The sequence below is a fragment of the Lynx rufus genome, unplaced genomic scaffold, assembly GCF_022079265.1.
Source record: "Lynx rufus isolate CCGP_SWC_20201006 ecotype Redwood Valley unplaced genomic scaffold, mLynRuf1.p SCAF_2, whole genome shotgun sequence".
Taxonomy (NCBI): domain Eukaryota; kingdom Metazoa; phylum Chordata; class Mammalia; order Carnivora; family Felidae; genus Lynx; species Lynx rufus.
In genome coordinates this window covers 32,544,137-32,562,546 of record NW_025814834.1, presented here as the reverse complement: position 1 = coordinate 32,562,546, position 18,410 = coordinate 32,544,137, and the positions used below count along the sequence as shown (strand labels likewise).

The following is an 18,410-nucleotide window of genomic DNA, read 5'->3' as shown; positions in this document are numbered from 1 at the left end:
TACTATCAACTTTAAAAACCAGACTATTACAAAATTCTCAGCTGAAAAGAATGAAGACAAATGTCAAAACCTCAGTGTGGACTGGGACCAAATGGTGACATAGCAGGCTCCTGAATTTCCCTCCAGAAACATGGCAGCACTCAATGTTGCCATGCATGGAGCAAATCCCTCTGAGAGAAATCCAGAAACTAGCTTAGTGACTCCAACACAATGGGGCAAATGAGAAAATATCCACATTAAAACGTGTAGGAAAGGATGAGGCACACTCTTACCATAAACCTACCCCCAGCACAGTGCCATATAATTGGGAGGGAACCCCCAACTGCCAGCTTCTCCCTGAGGATCAAAGGGTTTGGACTGTACTCTTACTGCCCCAAATTGAAGACTCTCACCTGAGATTTGGGTTTCCAAAACATGTAGCTCTAAAAGCCACCAGGGCTTGTGTTGATGAGTCCCACAGGCTTATACCACAGAAGCAGGCTCCCCCCCACCTCCAAGAAACAATTCTTAATGGTGCACAATGGGAGCATAGCACTTGCTGTGGCTTTTCCTCTAGGGCTCAGCACAGAGGAATGAGTTTGACTGGAAATTTTAGAAGCTGCTGCCTGAGGGTCTAGCTTTTAGTTAGCACACATCTCCCTGTAATGGCCATGATCCTTCCTGAAACCTAGGGGAGCAAGTGGGCATGACCTAACCCCACTTCCAATTCACCCCAACAATAAAACCACGTCAGAGGACTCTCCCTTAGCACACATTTAGTGGCCTAACTTTTACAGCTGCTATCTGAGGGATATGCCCCAAATTACCTGTGATAGCTTGGGTTCTTGTATTCATAATTTCCATAGGATAATAGCAAACAAAGAAGTAGTTGTTAATAGGCATGCAGGTACTTACTTTGGCTAGCTCCCAGAGTTCAATCCAAAGGAGGCGGGCAAATGCCCTTATTTCAGTCTTTATCTGGAAGGGGTTTGACTGCTTTCACATTGACAAAGTGTGACCCATAATCAAAATACCAATATTATTTTACACAGAACTAGAACAAGTAATCTTAAAACTTGTATGAAATGACAAAAGGCCTCGAGTAGCCAAAGAATATAATTCAACATAATAAAGTCCATATAGGACAGACCCACAGCCCACATCATCCTCAGTGGTGAAGAACAGAAAGCTTTCCCTCTAAGATCAAGAACAAGACAGGGGCACCTAGGTGGCTCAGTCGGTTAAGCATCCGACTTCAGGTCAGATCATGATCTCATGGCTCATGAGTTCGAGCCCCACATCAGACTTTGTGCTGACAGCTCAGAGCCTGGAGCCTGCTTCATATTCTGTGTCTCCATCTCTCTGCCTCTTTCCCACTCATGCTCTGTCTCTTTCTCTCAAAAATAAATAAACATTAAAAAAACAAAGCAAACAGAGATGTTCAGTCTCACCACTTATATTCAACATAGTACTGGAAGCCCTAGCCACAGCAGTCAGACAAGAAAAATAAATAAAAGGCATCCAAATTGGTAAGGAAGAAATAAAACTGTTGCTATTTGCACATCTCATGATATTATATATAGAAAACCCTAAACACTCCATCAAAAAACTACTAGAACTAATAAATTCAGTAAAGCTTCAGGATACAAAATTAATATACAGAAATCTGTAGCATTTCTGTACACTAATAATGAACTACCAGAAAGAGAAATTAAGAAAACAATCCGATTTACAATTACATTAAAAAAAACAAAAAACAAAACTAAAACCTAGGGATAAATTTAACCAAGGATTGAAGGACCTATGCTCTGAAAACTATAAGACACTAATGAAGGAAATTGAAGATATATAAATAGAAAGGTGTATCATGCCCATGGACTGGAAGAATACTGTTAAAATGCCTATACTACCCAAAGCAATCTAATTCAATTGAATACCTATCAAAATACCAGTAGTGGGACACCTGGCTGGCTTGGTCAGTGGTGTGTGCGGCTCGTAATCTCGTGGTTGTGAGTTCAATCCCCATGTGGGGTGTGGAGATTACTTTAAAAAAATCTTTACAAAGCGGGGTGCCTAGGTGGCTTTCTGGGTTGAGCATCCGACTTCAGCTCAGGTCATGATATCATGGTCTGTGGGTTTGAGCCTCCTTTTGGGCTCTGTGCTAGCAGCTCAGAGCCTATAGCCTGCTTTGGATTCTGTGTCTCCCTCTTTCTTTCTGCTCCTTCTCCACTCACAGTCTCTCTTGCTCTCTCAAAAAATAAATAAACATTAAAAACAATTTTTTTTTATTCTTGAAAAAAAATACCAGTAGTGTTTTTCACAGAACTAGAATAGATAATCCTAAAAGTTGTATGGAATGATGAATAGCCAAAATAGCCAAAGCAGTCTTAAGAAAGAAGACGAAGCTATAGGTATTACAATCCCAGATTTGAAGTTACAACAAAGTTGTAATAATCAAAACAGTATGATACTGGCACAAAAATAGGCACATTGATCAATGGAACAAAATTGGAGGTAGAAATAAACTCATACTTATGTGGTCAATTAATCTACAATAAAGGAGGTAAGAATACCCACAGTGGGGAAAGACAGTCTCTTCAATAAATGATGTTGGGAAAACTGGACAGCTATATGCAAAACAATGAAACTGGACCACTTTCTAACATTTTTTTTAACGTTTATTCATTTTTGAGAGAACGTGAGTGCAGGATGGACAAAGAGAGAGGGAGACACAGAACCTGAAGCAGGCTCTAGCCTCTGAGCTGTCAGCACAGAGCCTGATGCGGGGCTCGAACTCGTGAACGGCAAGATCATGACTTGAGCCGAAGTAGGACCCTTAGCTGACTGAGCCACCCAGGTGTCCCAAAACTGGACCACTTTCTTACACCATACACAAAAATAACTCAAAATGGATTAAGGAACTAAATATGAGACCTGAAACCATAAAAGTTCTAGAAGAGAGACAGGCAGTAATTTCTCTGAAATTGGTTGTAGCAGGTCCTCCTAGAGATGTCTTCTGAGGTGAGGGAAACAAAAACAAAAGTAAAATATTGGGACTACATCAAAATAAAAAACTTCTGCACAGCAAAGGAAACAACCAACAAACTAAAAGCCTACTGAATGGGAGAAGATATTTGCCAATAACATATCTGATAAAGAGTTAGTATCCAAAATATGTAAAGAACTTCTACAACTCAACACTCAAAACCCAAATAACCAACAAATGGGCAGAAGGGGCACTTGGGTGGCTCAGTTGGTTAAGTATGCAACTCTTGATTTCGGTTCAGGACATGACCTCAACGGTTTGTGAGACCAAGTCCCAGGTCAGTCTCCTGTGCTGACAGTGCAGAGCCTGCTTGGGATTCTGTCCCTCTCTCTCTCTCTCTGCCCCTCACCCCACTCACACTCTGTCTCTCAATATAAACATTAAAAAAATAATTTAAAAAAAAATTAAAAATGGGCAGAAGAAATGAACAGATATTTCCCCAACAAGACATACAGATGACCAACAGACACATGAAAAGATGTTTAATATTACTCATCCTAAGGAAATGCAAATCAAAACCCACAATGAGATATCACCTTACACCTGTCAGGATGGTGGAAACCAAAAACTCAAGAAACATCATGTGTTGGCAAGGATGTGGAGAAGAAAAAAAACCCTCTTGCACTGTTGTTGGTACTGTAAACTGGTACAGCCACTGTGGAAGACAACATGGAGGTTCCTCAAAAGATTAAAAAAGGAACTAAATACCCTATGATCCAGTAATTCCACTACTGGGTACTTACCCAAAGAATACAAAAATACTAATTCAGAGGGATATATGTATTCTTGTGTTTATAGCAGCATTATTTACAATAACCAATGTATGGAAGCAGCACAAGTGTCCATCAATAGATGAATAGATAAAGAAGATGTGGTATAGATTGGAGGAGTCAAGATGGTGGAACAGCATGGAAGTTTTTTGTGTGTCTTGTGTCCATGAAATACAGACAGACCAACACTAAACCATCCTGCACACCTAGAAAACTGATTGGATGATTAACACAACAATCTGCACAACCTGAAGCACAGAATTCAGCAGGAATTCACCCCAAAGGAGCTCAAAGAAACGACAGCCAGGGATTTAACCAACACAGGTATAAGCAAGATGTCTGAACCAGAATTTAGAATCAAGATAATAAGAATACTAGCCGGAGTCAAAAATAGATTAGAATCCCTTTCTGCAGAGATAAAAGAAGTGAAAACTAGTCGGAATGAAATAAAAAATGCTATAACTGAGCTGCAGTCACAGATGGATGCCGCAGCAGCAAGGCTGGATGAGGCAGAACAGAGACTCAGCTATATAGAGGACAAACTTATAGAGAATAATGAAGCAGAAAAAAAAGGGAGATTAAGGCAAAAGAGCACGATTTAAGAATCAGAGAAATCAGTGACTCATTAAAAAGGAACAACATCAGAATCATAGGGGTCCCAGAAGAGGAAGAGACAGAAATGGGGGTAGAAGGGTTATGTGAGCAAATCATAACAGAAAACTTTCCTAACCTGGGGAAAGACACAGACATCAAAATCCAGGAAGCACAGAGGACCCGCATTAGGTTCAACAAAAATCAACCATCAACAAGGCATATCACAAAATACCGTATCACAAAAGTCAAATTCACAAAATACTCAGGCAAGGAGAGAATCATGAAAGCAGTAAGGGAAAAAAATTCCCTAACCTACAAGGGAAGACAGATCAGGTTTGCAGCAGACCTACCCACAGAAACTTGGCAGGCCAGAAAGGAGTGGCAGGATATATTCAATGTGCTGAGTCAGAAAAATATGCAGCCAAGAATTCTTTATCCAGCAAGGCTGTTATTCAAAATAGAAGAGATAAAAAGTTTCCCGGACAAAAATTAAAGGAGTTTGTGACCACTAAACCAGCCCTGCAAGAAATTTTAAGGGGGACTCTCTGAGGGGAGAAAAGATGAAAAGATAAATACATACATGCATGCATGCATACATACATACATACCAAAAGCAACAAAGATTAGAAAGGACCAGAGAACACCACCAGAAACTCCAACTCTACAAGCATCATAAATGGCAATAAATTCATATCTTTCAGTAGTCACTGTAAACATCAATGGACTCAATGCTCCAATCAAAAGACATAGGGTAACAGAATGGATAAAACAAGATCCATCTATTTGCAGTTTACAAGAGACCCACTTTAGACCTAAAGACACCTTCAGATTGAAGATAAGGGGATGGAGAAGCATCTATCATGCTAATAGTCAACAAAAGAAAACCGGAGTAGCCATACTTATATCAGACAATCTAGACGTTAAAATAAAGACTGTATCAAGAGATACAGAAGGGCATTATATCATAATTAAGGGGTCTATCCACCAAGAAGACTTAACAATTGTAAACATTTATGTGCCAAATGTGGGAGTACCCAAATATATAAATCAATCACAAACATAAAGAAACTCATCAATAGTAATACCATAAAAGTAGGAGACTTCAACACCCCACTCACAGCAATGGACAGATCATCTAAGCAAAAAATCAACAAGGAAACAATTTCTTTGAATGACACACTGGACCAGATGGACTTAACAGATACATTCAGAACATTTCATCCTAAAGCAGCAGAATATACATTCTTCTCCTGTGCACATGGAACATTCTCCAGAATAGAACATATACTGGAACACAAATCAGCCCTAAGTAAGTACAAAAAGATCAAGATCATACCATGCATATTTTCAGACCACAACGCTATGAAACTCGAAATCAACCACAAGAAAAATTTGGAAAGGTAACAAATACTTGGAGTCTGAAGAACATGCTACTAAAGAATGAATGGGCTAACCAAAGCAGTTAAAGAGGAAATTAAAAAGTACATGGAAGTCAATGAAAATGATAACACTACAACCCAAAACCTCTGGTACGCAGCAAAGGCGGTCATAAGAGGAAAGTATATAGCAATCCAGGCCTTCCTAAAGAAGGAAGAAAGATCTCAAATTCACAACCTAACCTTAGGCCTTAAGGAGCTGGAAAAAGAACAGTAAATAAAACCCCAAACCAGTAGAAGACAGGAAATAAACATTAGAGCAGAAATTAATGTCATCAAAACCAAAAAACCAGTAGAACAGATCAATGAAACCAGAAGCTGGTTCTTGGAAAGAATTAATAAAATTGATAAACCACTAGCCAGTTTGTTCAAAAACAAAAAGGAAAGGACCCAAATAAAATCAAGAATGGAAGAGGAGAGATCACAACCAACACAGCAGAAATACAACAATAATAAGAGAATATTATGAGCAATTATATGCCAATAAAATGGGCAATCTGGAAGAAATGGACAAATTCCTAGAAACATATACACTACCAAAACTGAAACAGGAAGAAATCGCAAATTTGAACAGACCCATAACCAGTAAGGACATCGAATCAGTAATCAAAAATCTGCCAAAAAACAAGAGTCCAAGGCCAGATGGCTTTCCAGGGGAATTCTACCAAACATTTAAGGAAGAGTTAACACCTACTCTCTTGAAGGCGTTCCAAAAAATAGAAATGGAAAACTTCCAAGCTCTTTCTATGAAGCCAGCATTACCTTGATTCCAAAAGCAGACAGAGACCCCACTAAAAAGGAGAACTATAGACCAATTTCCCTGATGAACATGGATGCAGAAATCCTCAACAAGATATTAGCCAACCGGATCCAACACTACATTAAAAAAATTATCCACCACGACCAAGTGGGATTTATACCTGGGATGAAGGGCTGGTTCAATATCCGCAAAACAATTAACGTGATTCATCACATCAATAAAAGAAAGGACAAGAACCACATGATCCTCTCAATAGATGCAAGGAAGCATTTGACAAAATACAGCATCCTTTCTTGATAAGGACCCTCAAGAAAGTAGGGATAGAAGGAGCATACCTCAAGATCATAAAAGCCATATATGAAAGACCCAAACACTAATATCATCCTCAATGGGGAAAGAGGGAGAGCTTTCCCCCTAAGGTCAGGAACAAGACAGGGATGTCCATTCTCGCCACTGTTATCCAACATAGTATTGGAAGTCTTAGCCTCTGCAATCACACAACACAAAGAAATAAAAGGCGTCCAAATCGGCCAGGAGGAGGTCAAACTTTGACTCTTCGCAGATGACATGATACTCTATACGGGAAACCCTAAAGATTCCACTGAAAAACTGCTAGAACTGATTTGTGAATTCAGCAAAGTTGCAGGATATAAAATCAATGCACAGAAATAGGTTGCATTCCTATATACCAACAGTGAAGCGACAGAGAAATCAAGAAATCGATCCCATGTACAGTTACACCAAAAACCATAAAATACCTAGGAATAAATCTAACCAAAGAGGTGAAAAATCTATACACTGAAAACTATAGAAAGCCTAGGAAAGAAATTGAAGAAGACAAAAAAAAAAAAAAAAAAAGGAAAGAGATTCCATGCTCCTGGATAAGAAGAACAAATGTTGTTAAAATGTCGATACTACCCAAAGCAATCTACATATTCAATGCAATCCCTATCAAAATAACACCAGCATTCTTCACAGAGCTAGAACAAAATTTATATGGAACCAGAAAAGACTCCGAATAGCCAAAGCAATCTTGAAAAAGGAAACCAAAGCAGGAGGCATCACAATCCCGGACTTCGGGCTGTACTACAAAGCTGTAATCAAGACAGTATGGTACCGGCACAAGAACAGACACTCAGATCAATGGAACAGAATAGAGAATCCAGAAATGGACCCACAAACGTATGGCCAACTAATCTTTGACAAAGCAGGAAAGAATAGCCAATGGAATAAAGACAGCCTCTTCAGCAAGAGGTGCTGGGAAAACTGGACAGTGACATGCAGAAGAATGAACCTGGACCACTTTCTTATACCATACACAAAAATAAACTCAAAATGGATGAAAGTCCTCAATGGAAGACAGGAAGCCATCAAAATCCTTGAGGAGAAAGCAGGCAAAAACCTCTTTGATCTTGCCCGCAGCAACTTCTTACTCAACACGTCTCCGGAAGCAAGGGAAACCAAAGCAAAAATGAACTACTGGGATCTCATCAAAATAAAAAGCTCCTTTCTGCACAGCAAAGGAAACAATCAGCAAAACGAAAAGGCAACTGACAGAATGGGAGAAGATATTTGCAAATGACCTATCAGATAAAGGGTTAGTATCCAAAATCTACAAAGAAGTTATCAAACTCAACACCCAAAAAACAAATAATCCAGTGAAGAAATGAGCAAAAGATCTGAATAGACACTTCTCCAAAGAAGACATCCAGATGGCCAACCAACACATGAAAAAATGCTCAACATCACTCATCATTAGGGAAATACAAATCAAAACCACAATGAGATACCACCTTACACCTGTCAGAATGGCTAAGATTAACAACTCAGGCAACAACAGATGTTGGTGAGGATGCGGACAAAGAGGATCTCTTTTGCACTGTTGGTGGCAGTGCAAGCTGGTGCAGCCACTCTGGAAAACAGTATGGAGGTTCCTCAAAAAACTAGAAATAGAACTCCCCTAGGACCCAGTAATTGCACTACTAGGCATTTATCCAAGAGATACAGGTGTGCTGTTTCAGAAGGACACATGCACCCCATGTTTATAGCAGCACTATCAACAATAGCCAAAGTATGGAAAGAGCCCAAATGTCCCTTGATGGATGAATGGACAAAGAAAATGTGTTACATATATACAATGGATTATTACTCGGCAATCAAAAAGAATGAAATCTTGCCATTTGCAACTACGTGGTTGGAACGCCAAGGTATTATGCTAAGTGAAATTAGTCAGAGAAAGACAAAAATCATATGACTTCACTCATATGAAGACTTTAAGAGACAAAACAGATGAACATAAGGGAAGGGAAACAAAAATAATATAAAAATATGGAGGGGGACAAAACAGAAGAGACTCATAAATATGGAGAACAAACTGAGGGCTATTGGAGGAGTTGTGGGAAGAGGGGTGGGCTAAATGCATAAGGGTCACTAAGGAATCTACTCCTGAAATCATTGATGCACTATATGTAACTAATGTGGATGTAAATTAAAAAAAAAAAAAAAGAAAGAAAAAGAAGAAGAAGATGTGATAATACCCAACCATAAAAAGAACAAAATCTTGCCATTTGCAACAACGTGGATGGATCTAGAAAGTATAATGCTAAGTGAAATAAGTCAGCCAGAGGGAGACATACAGTATACACTCATGTGGAATTTAAGAAACAAAACGAACAAAGGAGAAGAAAAAGAGACCAACCAAAAACTAGAGTTTTCTTTTTTGTATTTTTGTTTTGTTTTTTTGAGAGAGACAGAGTGTGAGCAGGGGAAGGGAAGACAGGCAGACACAGAATCTGAAGCAGGCTTCAGGCTCTGAGCTGTCAGCACAGAGCCAGATGCAGGGATCGAACTCAGGAACTGTGAGATCATGACCTGAGTTGAAGTCAGACACTCAACCGAGCCACCCAGTCACCCTCAATAACTAGACTCTTAACTGTAGAGAACCAACAGATTTTTACCAGAGGGAAGGTGAGGGGGATGGGTGAAATAGATGAAGGGGATTAATAGTACACTTACCTTGATGAACACTATGTAATATATGGAGTTGTTGAATCACTGTATTGTACACCTGAAACTATTATAATACTGTATATTAACTACACTGAATTAAAATTTTAAATTTATATTTAAAAATTATTTAATAAATGAAATTAACAATCCTTTAGTTTTCGTAAAGATAAGATATATGCACTCCTATGTTTATTGCAATATTTAAAAGATTTTTTAAGTTTATTTATTTTGAGAGAGAGTGAGCAAGCAGGGAAGGGGCAGAGAGAGAGGATCCCAAGCAGGCTCCATGGTGCCAGCACAAAGCCCAGCACAGGGTTTGTTCCCATAAACCATGAGATCATGACCTGAGCCAAAACCAAGAGTCACATGCTTAATAAACTCAGCCACCCAGGTGCCCCTATTACATCATTATTTACAATAGCTAAGACGTAGAAGCAACCCAAATGTCTACTGATACATGAATGGATAAGGAAGATGTAGTGTATGTACATAATGAAAATTACTCTGCAGTTAAAGAGAGTAAAGTCGTGCCATTTGTGACAACATAAATGGACCTAAAGGGTATTATGCTAAGTGAAATAAGTTAGAGAAAGACAAACACCAAATGATTTTTACTTGTAATTGGAACCTAAAAAAATAGAACAAATAGTTATGGACCCATAAATACTAATACAATATTACATGTCAGCTATACTTCAATTAGAAATTTTTAAAAAGGTTATCTAAATCAGAAAGAAGTAGGGGTGCCTGGGTGGCTCAGTCGGTTAAGCCTCCGACTTTGGCTCAGGTCATGATCTCGAGGTCCGTGAGTTCGAGCCCTGCGTCGGGCTCTGTGCTGACAGCTCAGAGCCTGGAGCCTGTTTTGGATTCTGTGTCTCCCTCTCTCTGACCCTCCCCTGTTCATGCTCTGTCTCTCCCTGTCTCAAAAATAAATAAAACGTTAAAAAATTTTTTTTAAATAAATAAATCAGAAAGAAGTAAAGTTGTCTCAATTTGCAGATGACATGATATTATATATAGTAAACCCTAAAAATTCTGCCAAAAATTGTTAGAAATAATAAACTCAGTAAAGTTGCATGACACAAAATCAATATGCAAAAATAAGTGGCATTTCTATATGCAACAATGAATTATCAGAAAGAAATGATATAATCCCATTTACATCAACAAGAGTAAAATATTTAGGAATAAATCCAATGAAGATGAAAGATCTATATACTGAAAACTAAAATATTGATGAAAATAGTTGAAGTAGGAAACATAATCTATGTTCTTGGATTGCAGTAATTAATAATGTTGAACGTGAAATAAGGCAGTCAGAGAAAGACAGATACCATGATTTCACAAATATGTGGAATTTGAGAAACTTAACAGATGACCATAGGGGAAGGGAAGCAAAAAGTAAGATGCAAACAGAGAGGGAGGCAAACCATAAGAGACTCCTAAATACAGGGAACTAACTGAGGCTTGATGGGGGTGGGAGGTTGGAGGGTGGGGAAAATGGGTGATGGGCATTGAGGAGGGCATTTGTTGGGATGAGCCCTGGGTGTTGTATGTAAGTGATGAATCATGGGAATCTACTCCTGAAGCCAAGACTACACTGTATGTTACCTAACTTGACAATAAAATAATAATGATAATGGCAACCTAAATCTACAAAAAAAAAAAAAAAAAAAAAAGAATAACGTTGAAGTGACCTTAGTAGCCAAAATGATTTACAGATTCAAGACAATTCCTTTCAGAATCCTAATATCGGTGTGCCTGGCTGGCTCAGTCAATGCAGTGTGCAACTCTTGATCTCAGGTTCGTAAATTTGAACCCCACATTGGGTATAGAGATTACTTAAAAATAAAACCTTAAGTGCTTTTTCAAAATCCTAAGTCATTTTTCACAGAAGAAATAAACAATTCTTATGTTCGTGTGGAACCACAAAAGACCCAGAATAGCTAAAGCAGTCTTGAGAAAGAAGAGTAAATCTGGAGGCATTATACTTCTTAATTTCAAACTATATTATAAAGCTTTAGTAATCGAAATAATATGGTACTAGCATAAAAACACAGATCAGAGACGCATAGACACATAGTCCGTAAATAAACCCATACATATGTGGTCATTTTTTAAAAATTTTTTTAATGTTTATTTATTTTTGAGAGACAGAATGCGAGTGGGTTGGGACAGAGCGAGAGGGAGGCACAGAATCCGAAGCAGGCTCCAGGCTCCAAGCTGTCAGCATAGAGCCTGATGCGGGGTTCGAACTCACGAGCTGTGAGATCATGACCTGAGCTGAAGTCAGACATTCAAACAACTGAGCCACCCAGGGGCCCCTATGGTCAGTTATTTTTTAACAAAGGAGGCAAGAATAAGCAGTGGGGGAAAGGATAGTCTGTTCAATAAATGGTTCTCGGAAACCTGGATATTCATATGCAGAAGAATAAAACTGGACTCCTAATGTACACCATGCACAAACACAACTCAAAATGGAATAATACTTAAGTGTAATAGCTGAAACCCTAAAACTCCTAGAAGAAAACATAAGGGGTAAGATTCTTCACGTATATGTTGGAAGTGGTTTCTTGGATTTGACACCAAAAGCAAAGGCAGCACAAGTCAAAATAAATATATGGGACTACATCAGAATAAAAAGCTGCATAGTAAAAGAAACCATCAACAATATGAAAAGGTAACTTATGGAGTGGGAGAAAGTATTTGCAAACCACACATCCAATATTGGCTTAATAAAACTATTTAAGGAAGTCATACAATTCAATAGCTGAAAAAGAATAACCCAATTTTAAAAATGGGCAAAGGACCCAAATAGACATTTTTCCAAAGAAGACATGCAAATGGCTGAGAGGTACATGAAAAGGTGCTTAACATCACTCATCAGAAAAATGCAAATATATACCACAGTGAGAGATCATCTCACATATGTTGAGATTCAAAAAGATAAGAGATGACAAATGCTGGCAAGGATGTGGATAAAAGGGAAGCCTTGTATACTGTTGGTGTGAATGTAAATTGCTACAACCACAGTGGAAAATAGTATGGATATCTTCAAGAAATTAAAAATAAAACTACCATATCATCCAGAAGTGCCACTTGCTGCATATATATTCAAAAGAAATGGTGTTGTCATCTTGAGATATCTGTACTTACGTATATCGCAGTTATTATTTACAAGTATGAAAATGACCTAAGTGTCTGTCAGTGGGTAAATGGATAAAGAAGTGAATAGTCCACTCTATCTATATATCTGTATGTCTATATATAGATATATATGTAGATATATTCCTCTCTCTATATATACATATATAGATAGAGTAGAATATTATTGAGCCCTAAAAAAGAAGGAAATCCTGCTACTTGTGCAACATGGATGAACCTGGAGGGCATAATACTAAGTGAAATGAGCCAGACAGAGAACTGCATTGTAGCACTTACATGTGTAATATGGAGGGGGGTGAGGGGGAAGGTCAAACACATAGAAGCAGAGAGTAGAATGGTCCTTTCCAGGGACTGCAGGTAGTGGTAGGGGAAAGAGAGCTTCTGGTAAAAGGGTACAAACTTTCAGTTAGAAGATGAGTAAGGTCTGTGGATCTCCTGTATAATGTGATGACCATGTTTGGTAATACTGTATAGTGTCATTGAGATTTGCTAAGATAGTAGAAATTAAGTGTTCTCCCCACACACACAAAATAGTAACTCTGTATTGTGGGGGGGGGGGGGGTGCTAATTAACTTAAGGGTGGGAATTCTTTCAAAATGTGTACATAGATCATATTGTATACTTTAAATACATAACATTTGTCAAATATACTGAAAGCTAAAAAAACCAAAATCCTTCAGTATTTAGGATTAAACTATTTTTAGTTTGGATTTCATTTTATTCTTAATCGTAAAAATTGTGAGGTGTTTTATAAAGTAATTGGAAAAATCAAGTTTGATTCTTTTTTAAAATCTAAGAACACATAGAGGTACCTGGGTGGCTCAGTCATTTGAGCATCTGACTCTTGATTTCAGCCCAAGTCATGATCCTGGGATCGTGGGATTGAGCCCCATGTTGGGCTCTATGCTGAGCATGGAGCCTGCTTAAGATTCTTTCTCTCTGCCCCTTTTCCCTACTCATGTGCTCACGCTCTCTCTCTCTCTCTCTCTCTCTCAAAATTAAAAACAGGGGGTGCATGGGTGGCTCAGTTGTTTGAGTGTTCAGCTTCAGCTCAGATCATGATCTTACACTTCATGGGTTTGAGCCTGGTCTTGGGCTCTGTGCTTACAGCTCGGAGCCTAGAGCCTGCTTCAGATTCTGTGTCTGCCTCTCCCCCCAAATTGTGCTCTGCCTCTCTTAAAAATAAATAAATAGGGGCGCCTGGGTGGCGCAGTCGGTTGAGCGTCGGACTTCAGCCAGGTCACGATCTCGCGGTCCGTGAGTCCGAGCCCCGCGTCAGGCTCTGGGCTGATGGCTCAGAGCCTGGAGCCTGTTTCCGATTCTGTGTCTCCCTCTCTCTCTGCCCCTCCCCCGTTCATGCTCTGTCTCTCTCTGTCCCAAAAATAAATAAACGTTGAAAAAAATAATAATAAATAAATAAATAAGCATTAGAGGGGAAAAATAAATAGAAAACCGGGTATTTAAAAAAAATAAAAATAAAAAATAAAATAATTAAAAAAATAAAAACATGTAGATATCTTCAGGTAAAAATTTAGGGTCTCAGTTTTTAAGATAGTTTATAAAAGGTAAAGCTAATTGGGGTGCCTGCCTGGCTCAGTCTGAAGAACATGTGATTCTTGATCTTAGGGTCACGAGTTCGAGCCTCACCTTGGGTGTAGAGATTACTTAATTATAAATTTTTTATTTTATTTATTTTGTTTTAAGTAAGATCTATATGCAACATGGAACTTAAACTCACAACATTGAGGTCAAGAATTCCATGCTCCACCAACTGAGCCAGCCAGGCACCCCAGAGATTATTTAAATAAATAAATAAAAACTTTAAAAAAAAAAAAAAGGAGGGGTGCCTGGGTGGCTTAGTCGGTTAAGCGTTGGACTGTTGATTTTGGCTCAGGTCATGATCTCATGGTTCATGAGATTGAGCCCCACATTGGGCTCTACACTGACAAAACAAAACCTGCTTGGGATTCTCCCTCCCCTCTCTTTTTGCCTCTCCCCTCTCGTGGTCTCTCTCTCTCAAAATAAATAAATAAACTTAAAAAAAAAGAAAACTTTAAAAAAAAGGAAAAGCCGATTTAATTTGATATAATTGTTACATGGACTGTAATGTAAGTCTGGTATATTCCAATAGTGAAACATAATTTACACTTTTTTAAAAGAAAATGAAAGCAGAATTATTTTTTTCCCACAGTATGGTTTAGGTCTTTTATTTCTCTATTTATTTTTAAGTAGTCTCAACACCCACCGTGGGGCTGGAATTCACAGCCCCAAGATCAAGAGTCCCATGCTCTACCAGCTGAACAGCTAAGCACCCGTGGTTTAGATCTTTTAACATTTGTGTGTTTTGTTTTGTTTTGTTTTAAGAGAGAGAGAAAGCGGAGGAGGGGCAGAGAGAGAGAGGGAGAGAGAGAAACACAAGCAGTCTCCGCACTGTCAGCGAGGAGCCTGATTTGGGGCTAAATCTCTCAACCGTGAGATCATGACCTGAGCCGAAATCAAGAGTCAGGGACTTAACTGCCTGAACCACACAGGACCCCACGAAATACATTTGAATTGTAGAGACATTGTAAGATGCTTCACATTTTGATGAGATGGTCTTATGTAACAGATGTTTTTAATGCTCTTAAATTTAAATAATTCATTATGTGATTTTGTATGATTTAGCCTTATATCTCATAAAATGATGTACACCCAGTTACACTTTCATCCCTTGCTGATTCCAGAGAAATGTATTTTGTATCTATTGTGTAGAAATAATAAATTAAGCAGAAAAAGACTCAATATATGTTTAATAGTTTGAGAACATAATAGGTGAAATTGAAATACAATTTTGACAGCAGTTTTTATTTTTAATATTTTTCAGACTTTGTTAGATACCTATCTATGTTTTTATAGTACAAATAAGTAAGATGCCAGTGGAGCTGTTTTGATCTGCCCAAATCTTCTTTTTAGATTTGATCCAGACCGGTTTGATGATGAATCAGTAATGAAAACTTTCTCCTTGCTTGGATTCTCAGGCACACAGGAATGCCCAGAGTTGAGGTGGGTGATAGAGAAAGGAAAGTAAAAGGAAAGATGCCAAATTTTATACTTAGAATTTTGATGATTGCTGCTGAGGAGAATAAGCAACCTATATAATTATGTATAATTATATAAAAATGTAATTGTTCATCTTTAGTAATTGGTTGACTTTCTTCCTCTCTAGGTTTGCATATATGGTGACCACAGTACTTCTGAGTGTATTGGTGAGAAGGCTGCACCTACTTTCTGTGGAGGGACAAGTTATTGAAACTAAGTATGAACTGGTAACATCATCCAAGGAAGAAGCTTGGATCACTGTCTCAAAGAGATATTAAAATTTTATACATTCAGCTTTCTGGAGGAAAATGATGGTTTAGAAAAATCTGTATTAAATCCTTTTATAAACTAAGTAATACTGTGGAATATAAATACATACTAGTACTTCATTATGTAAATTTGGATTTTTGTATATCAGATTTTCTTAATTCATGATATACATTGATTCTTATTATATCAATATAATGATAATTTTAATGGGAAGCTCTCTGCTTTTTTGTTTTATCACTTTCTATGCCATTATCTTCATATTATTTTTCTTTGATCTCTAATGCTCTTTTTTTAAATCTCTAATATTCTTGAAGAGAGACATTATTTTTGCACACTTTGGCAAGTCATGTTTTCTAAATATTTATAAAAGGGAAACATAATCCTAACTTCTTTTCATACTTCCAGTAAATCATTTTAATGGGGGAAAATAAGAACTTCCCATTATGTTATTTCTTGGGTTAAGATTTTTATTTTCTGAGTATAAATTAGTTTGTGTTTAGTCGTTATTAGTAGGTTTGAGTAACCTACCTTGTATTTGCTTATTTTTATACCTCCCCAGACAATACTGTTCATTTCATGACTTATACAAGGATCATCATTTTGAGCAGTTCTAAATCATTTGGAAACTACTACCATTGTTTTTGAATGTGTTTTTGAAGTGCCTCTCCTAAGGGACAAACTAAGATTGAGGCTTGTCTTTTCTTTTGTTTGGCTGGAAGTGTTACTGGCACTATATTACTTCAACAATTCTCATTTGTGGAAACAACTGAATTCTACTTTGTTGTTATTATGTCATGTACTAAATATAATGAACTTCAATGATTAGGAAATGAGAGAGCACTAACCAAAAAAACAAAACCAAATAAAAAAAAAACAAAACATGGATGAAAATAATTTGCAAAACATCTGATAGGGATAATATCCATATGATATGTAAACAGCTCTTACAGATTGGTGAGAAAACATAATAGAAAAATGATCAAAAGACATGAATAAACTATTCTTAGAGGAGGAAATAGCTATTAAAATTTTAGAAAAAAGGGTTAGTCTCACTAGTAAGTAAAGGAATTTGGGGGCTATTTTAAAAGCACTTTAAGTATCTTTCAAAATTTTACTTATTTACACTGATAAGTTTTATATTTAATACTGTTTTATTGATAGCATTATAGTTTTGTCCACCTTTTCTGGTTACATTGTTCTTGAGAATTCTTTTAAGACAACAACTGAAGGAAATATGGCAAGTGCAGATAGAGAGGAAAGGAAGAAAAATGATAACTATTTGCAAATGGGTTTATTTTTGACACTGCTGAATTCCACTTGTAATTTTAGTTTCAAGATTGTACCCTAGTTATTGAGTTATTTTATGCTGTGTTTATGGTCAGATTGCCAACATTTTAGAACTAGCTAGGAGTGGTTAAGATAGAATTTAAGTAATTAGATGCAGCTTTTATTTCTGCCAAAAATATCTAATTTATGGAATAATTTAAATTCTAAAACTTTAAGTGAAATGTATTCTTAGTTTCCAGCATCATGTTGTTTCCAAAAAGGCACACTGTTAAGTTCCCACCTATCATTTTCTATGGTTTTGTGTGTATCCATATTTTCCTTTGTTATCCCAGTACCTTGATTGGTTTGGAAACTGGCAGTGGAGAGTTAGAGTAGGCAATTGATATGTAAACCAAGTGTCAGTAAAATCAGTTTGAGGTAAGTTGTATTTTAAAGCAAGTGAGACCTGATCAGCAATCATCAAGGCAAAAACAGGGTAGTTGATCCAAAGGGTCAAGGAATTGGTATATTGCCAATATACAAGCCAATGTATAATTACTACTGGTTTGAATCAATGAAAATAAAAGAATCAGCTGAATAAGCACATTTTTATCCATGGTTATATGGCTAACTTAAAACATTACAAATAAATTATCTTCTAGAGGATTTTTTTAAAATAAAAATATTGTTAATTATGTATGAAATAAGTTATCCATTCACTGTTCTTACTTGACCCTTTGTATTTATCAAAGACTGAAATTATAGTAGCCTCGGTGTTACTCATGGCTAGTAGCATGACACTAAGCAGGACTCAAATTTTGTAGCTTTTTGGATTTTTTAAAACTATTTATTACCTGATTTTGATCTGCATTCTTTTTTTTTTTTTTTTAATTTTGTTTTTTAACGTTTACTTATTTTTGAGACAGAGAGAGACAGAGCATGAATGGGGGAGGGGCAGAGAGAGAGGGAGACACAGAATCGGAAACAGGCTCCAGGCTCTGAGCCATCAGCCCAGAGCCCTATGCGGGGCTCGAACT

The 18,410-nt window shown here is 37.4% G+C and overlaps 1 protein-coding gene across 3 annotated transcripts in view; it reads left to right on the top strand.

Moving 5' to 3' along the window:
- LOC124515002 (cytochrome P450 20A1) overlaps positions 1 to 18,020 on the top strand; it is a 76,196-nt gene extending 58,176 nt beyond the window's left edge. For all 3 annotated transcript variants that reach the window (XM_047083472.1, XM_047083474.1, XM_047083473.1), the window contains 2 exons: positions 15,712 to 15,801; positions 15,965 to 18,020. In XM_047083472.1, coding sequence (XP_046939428.1) covers positions 15,712 to 15,801; positions 15,965 to 16,115 — 241 coding nt within the window. In that variant the 3' untranslated portion in view covers positions 16,116 to 18,020. The remainder of the gene's footprint in view (positions 1 to 15,711; positions 15,802 to 15,964) is intronic.
- The last annotated feature ends 390 nt before the right edge of the window (positions 18,021 to 18,410 follow it).